The sequence below is a fragment of the Alligator sinensis genome, unplaced genomic scaffold (assembly GCF_000455745.1).
Source record: "Alligator sinensis unplaced genomic scaffold, ASM45574v1 scaffold445_2, whole genome shotgun sequence".
In the NCBI taxonomy this organism is placed as follows: Eukaryota; Metazoa; Chordata; order Crocodylia; family Alligatoridae; genus Alligator; species Alligator sinensis.
In genome coordinates this window covers 719,859-725,634 of record NW_005842081.1, presented here as the reverse complement: position 1 = coordinate 725,634, position 5,776 = coordinate 719,859, and the positions used below count along the sequence as shown (strand labels likewise).

Sequence of the window (5,776 nt, the reverse complement as noted above, 5' to 3'; positions counted from 1 at the left end):
GCGACTTGCAAGCAATGTAAGTATCATTTAAGGGAGAAGTTGTGTGTGTGTGTGTGTGTGTGTGTGTTTTTTGTTTCATAGTATCATAGGGCTTAGGGTTGGAAGGGGCCTAAACATCATCCGATCTGACGCCCTGCCCCGGGCAGGAATGGGTGCCGGGGTCATATCACCCGAGCCAAATATCTGTCCAGCCTCCTCTTGAAGACCCTCAAGGTAGGAGAGAGTACCACCTCACTTGGGAGCCCATTTCAGAACCTGAGCCTGGTTTGGGTTTTTTTGTTTATAGTTTCTTTAAAATGTTTGACTACAATATGACTTGTCTATACTATACAACTCAGTCTTACATGTTTATTTCATCCAAATTATTTAAACGGAGGCATGTAAAACAAGAAAACGAGCCTTAACCCAAGGCCATAGAACAGTAACAAGGGCTAATGAAGATATGGAAGAACTGGAGGACGCAAGGCAAATTTCGTTTCTTTACATTTGTTGTTTGTCTGCCTCAAACGTACTGGTATTGTTGTGCTCTATCACAATCCTAAAACAGGTTTGTGGAGTTTCTGCTTGTGTCAGCGTATATTAAGAATGTTTGTAAAGATCGCAGGAAAGATATCCTAACTCAAAAATCTTGTGATATTTTAGTTAAAATGATTATTTCATTGTGTGAAACTTAAGCTACAGTTTAAGAATTAATTTTGTACATTCAGACTGCAGTTTTTGTTTTCCAAAAGTACTGTCATCCTCAAAATGTGGGTTTATGTAATTCAGCATCATATAGGAAAATTTGTAAATGGAAGGATTAGACCAAATTTCCCTGTATGACATTTGTCTTTACTACTTCATCCTGTAGATCCCTGCCTTGTTCAAATTTTTCTACACAATGCTGACTTAAATTCTTGAAGCCTGGTGCAGCTTGTGCAGTGAATAAGGCAGTATCCTTTGGAATACAATGGGTGTGTCTACATGTGTGCTTTAATGTGCATTAGCTTATTTTGCACATTAAAGCATCACTAATAAAAGTGCTATTTAGTTGATATGCATTAAAATGGGCCAATGCACATTAAGCATCACTTAAAAACTGTGCTCCTTAGTTAATGCACGTTAAGACAGGCTAATGCGCATTTTCTTAGTACATCAGTATGGAGGTACTAGATTTAATGCGTATTAACTAAACTTTGGTAATATACATGTAGATATGCTCAGTTACTGTGTAATAAGACAAATAATGCATACACACATGGGGGAGGAGGAAAGGGCAGCAAAGGTTATGAGAGCAACCTACATTTTACCGTTTCTGGCTGTTCACAGCTGAGCACTTGAAAATCTTATGAAGTGGTGTGGTACATTTAAAATGCTGAAAGTATGTAGCACAAGCAACAGTTAAAGAAGAGAAGGTTGTCTTTGTAGTAGTGTGCTGCTGCTGCTTGAGGTTACCTGGTCCATGAGCCAACTTTGAAGGGCGTCCATAGAGAGAGAATTTGGCCTGGCTAGCTTGCTTTCCTCACCAGAAGGTAGTTAAGGATTAACTGTACAGTAATTTTTAAATCCAAAACTATTGGTTTGAACAGAGTAAATGCTTAGTTTCTGAATTGCCTGTTCAAAACTGCTTTTAAGAAAAATCAAAGCATTTGATTTGGAAACTGTTGTGGGAAAAGCGTAGTTCCCTACTTTACTCTAGTAAACGTGGTTGTGGTGGAGGGGTCATGTCTAAAGATCAAAAACAAATGCATTTACGGCACTCCTAGTAACAAAACAGGCGAGAGAGCTTTATTTTCATTCCCCAATTTCTGGCAGCTGAGGAATTGGACTTTCTTTTTTGCTGCACCTTTCTGGGAGACAGATAAAGAATTCGGGCAACACTGTCTGCTCTCCCCGTGTTGCTCTAAGTTTCCTCTGGTGGGTGTTGGCAGCCCTCAAATGTCTGGTGGCGATTTTTAAAGAGCAGCTACAGTTAGAGCTTGTAGTATAATATTATAACTTTCCTCTTTGTATAGGACTCCTATTGATCTTGGTGAGATGGAAATGGAATCCACAGCAAGTAATTCTACTGAATCTCAAGCAAGTTCTCAAGGCAATGATGTAAGTATAATTTTCTTTTGAACTATTCATTGAAATTACTTCACATCTTTAAACTTGCACTGTTTAAAACTAGCATTTCCAAAGTGTCAGTTGTCCACCAGACTACCCAGGGGTGTGAACAGACTGTTCAGTTTTTCTCTGGAGTCTGTGATTTTTATTTTAGTTTCTAGCCTGTTAATTAATACCAAATAAATAAATAAATAAAAGGAGGGGAGAGAGGAAGAAGAAGAAAACATTTTGGGAGCATTAAAGTATCACTGATAGAGCAATGTCTTTCTGAGTTCCAGAAAGTAATAAAGAGTAGCTGTTAATTGCATCCTTCAAATGTTAACATTAAATATTTCACTCAAAAGTATGCAAGAAGGGAGAGGTTGCTGTCAAACCATTCATTTTGGCTAGACCTTATCAATTAATGAGGCATGATTTATCTAACTTTCAAAAGCTGGACTTCTCACTAAAGTCTGAATGACAACACAAGTACTTTGTCCCCCTGTGAGCAATAAACCACAGTACAGGAAAGTATGTTTCACTGTCCTTGTCCTGCTTCCAGGCTTGTTCCTTCCTCTGATGCAGTGCATGCATGTAGTGCTGTAATGCTGTACCCGAGTATCTGACCAAACCCTAAGTTTACAACTGCAAAGGCACATTCTTGAAAGATGGTGATATTGTAAACACTTACTTAAACCTTTTCAGTTTTAAACTAGCTTTGGCTTATTAACACCTAAAATGTAATATATTAATAAAATTGTATGCTAAATAAGTTGCAGAAATAATGAACCCTGATGGTGAAATGTGAGCTGCATTCTGACCTTGCTTATTCACTAATTGTGTTTTAGGATACCTATTCTGGCACTCCCACTAAGGTTAGACATGTTGACTATCAAGTGGAAGGTGAATTTGACCTGGAGGCATGTTTGAGTGAGCCACTTAAAGACTTCAGTTCTGTGAGCTAAACAGCATTCTTTCCCAGGAGTCTGCACATGTTATTTCTAAAGATTTGGTGGAGTATTAACAACCTAGACGCGCTCTACTGGTTGATAACGGAATTTGAACAAAGTTAAGGGTTGCTTCCAAAGTTGTGGTTTATTTTAATTATTTTTCTGGACCAAATTTGTCAAATAATAGAACTTAAGTTGTGTAACTTCCAGTTTGTCTTTTTAATATATGTATATCAGTTGTTTTTATAAGACTTTTTATAATAGAAACCAGCCAGACTGCTGCTCTTCAGCAAACTTAAGTAGCTGGGTGAAATATCAAGTTGTTTTTCCTGTCCATAAGTGAGTTTATAGTTTGTGCTATTTTGGCAGTCAGCAGAGCAACTTCTTATCCTCAGAAAAGGATCAGGATATGCAAGTATATTTGAGCATTTGTGCACTGCCCTGCTGCATGCACAGGCTTGACCACAAAGGCCTACCTTGCAGGTGCTTCTTGAAGCCATGGCCTTGTAATCATGCTGCCAATCAGTGTTGATAAACTGAAACTTAAGGCAGCTAGAGTGGCCTGTATTAACTAGCTTATGATCAGATTTGAAATGTTCTGTCTGAAGGTAGTTTCCAGCATCGCCTAGTCCTTAATGTTTTTGGCATGATATCCTATCAGTGACAGACCTGTGTAAATAGTTTTGTTCTTAAGGTTTTCATTTTGCCTGACTCTTTTTTTTGCAAATGAGAGAAATTCACTTAAAATGCTCTTTGTAAAGATGGGGAAAGGAAATAGTACAAGATAAATGAGGCTTTAGTATAGTGAAAGAAACAAGCAAGCAACAACAACAAAATCCTGGAATTGTGGCAGTAGTGTTTTTTAAGAAACAGTAGTCATTTGGTACTTGTAAATAGTCATGGATATTCAATTTGTTTAACACCTGCAGGAAAAAAATCTCTATCTAGGGAAAGCGCTTGATTTTTTTTTTTTTTAACTGCTTTAATGTAAAGCTGTTGTAAATGATACCTTTTTGTACAGACTTTCTGCTGAAAGCAGTTAATGTTTCTATTGCTTTTTGTATGAGACTGTTTTTAAAAAATAAATGTACATGTAACTTAACCTGTGACTTGTAATTCTCATTTCACGCTTCATTTTCCTGTTAACCGCCCCCACCCCACCCCCTGGGTTCTTGACAAGGCTGGATCATAGTGACCCATAGGTGCGTCGTTATGATTCTACGTAATAACTTCTCCTTTTTTTCCAGTTGGTTCAATTGGTTTTTTGAACCTAGGAAACTGCAAGTTTGAGTGTCTTTCTTTTTTTTTTTTTTTTTTTTTTTTTCTAACTCTTTAATGTATTTGTAATATCAGAATGTGGCTGGCTTGTACATATGTGTTAGTAGAGACTGCATGATTACTTTTTTACAGGACCCTGGTCTTATTTAGTGGAGCTGTGAGATCTGGGCAGGAGGATGAATTGGGGTTATGTACTGTACTGAAGGAAGCTGTCCATAGGACTCCATCACGCTTGTTGCAGAAGCTGGATAGTGTGTGGCTGGATTTTGTTCATGAGGCCAATGGCTGCAGAAAGAAAGGATGATCTTGGAGCTGAGATTGTTGAACGTTAACCTGGAGTACTGGATTCTGTCCTGTCCTCTTTCAGAGTTCCTTTATGATGTGAAGAAAGTTGAATTACTTAAATAGGCAGGTGATAATTAGGTGTTCTCTTTTTCTGGGTGCCAACCAGAAACCATGGGCCTGTGTATGTACAGTTGCAGCTGATCACTGGAAGCTGTGCTTTGAATGTTACTATATTTAATGCTTAAGTGTTCTGAAAAAAATCTAGTTATAGGTGCCTTAAATCAAAGACACAAAATTAATGGACATTTCGTTCTGCATCCACTTGCCATTTACAAAATGATGGTGGTCCCTTGCTCTTCTTTCTTTAGTGTTGTACAGTTCTGAGCCATCCAGATACTATAGTGATAGGCACCATAAGCCTGTGATGAAACTACAAAATCTGTGTTCAGACCAAATCTAAACATGGTGCTGTGAATAAGCAAGATTGCCATATATTGAATAATAAGTAAAATTAGAATATTGAATGAGATTCTATCCTGTTCGCTGAATGATGTATAAATTTTGTAGGGGAAAAATGCATAAATAACCTAAGTAAGTCTACCATACTGCATACATGCATTAGGCCTGAGCTTATCTCAGGGTGGGTGGCAGCAGCACTGGGATGGGGGTGGGATATGGTGAATTTTGGGGTGGCTGCAGCCCCTCCATAGCCCCCTTCCCAGTGCTGCCAGCACCTGCCCCAAGGACAGCCCCGGCCTAAATCCCCCCGCCCCCCCTTCCCACACTCTGGGAAGAGCCCAGCACTGCCCCAGTCCACAGCAGCAGCCACCCTGCCCTGTGCAGTTCTAGGGCATGCCCCACCATGCCCTTCTAGGGTGCGGGCAGGAGCTGCCCCCTCCCATGGATGAGCCGCAGCTCCATCCCACACCTTACCCCACCCCAGCTGTGCAGCGCCTGCCCCAGCCCCACTCCTCCCTCACTGCAGGGGCCTTAATCTGCTCCCCATGCCCCTTCCCTTCCCCCTCTGCTTCCACCACAGCAGACTTGCCAGCTGCACACAACTCTTTAAGCTTCCTGGCTGCGTATCGGAAATCGGGTCAGTATTGGCTGACATGCCTCCTTAAAAATTGTCTATTGGTATCGGCCCCCAAAATCTCTATCGGTGCACCCCTGGAATGAATTTGTTGCCCAAGACA

At 40.1% G+C, this 5,776-nt stretch overlaps 1 protein-coding gene across 1 annotated transcript in view; it reads left to right on the top strand.

The window, feature by feature from the left end:
* The window catches only part of LOC102374062 (histone RNA hairpin-binding protein-like), a 16,751-nt gene extending 13,012 nt beyond the window's left edge, over window positions 1-3,739 (top strand). The window contains 3 exon segments of the mRNA XM_025204437.1: window positions 1-16; window positions 1,995-2,079; window positions 2,916-3,739. The exon segment at window positions 1-16 is cut by the window's left edge and continues 7 nt beyond it. Of these exon segments, the coding sequence (XP_025060222.1) occupies window positions 1-16; window positions 1,995-2,079; window positions 2,916-3,032 (218 nt within the window). The 3' untranslated portion in view covers window positions 3,033-3,739.
* Window positions 3,740-5,776: the final 2,037 nt, after the last annotated feature.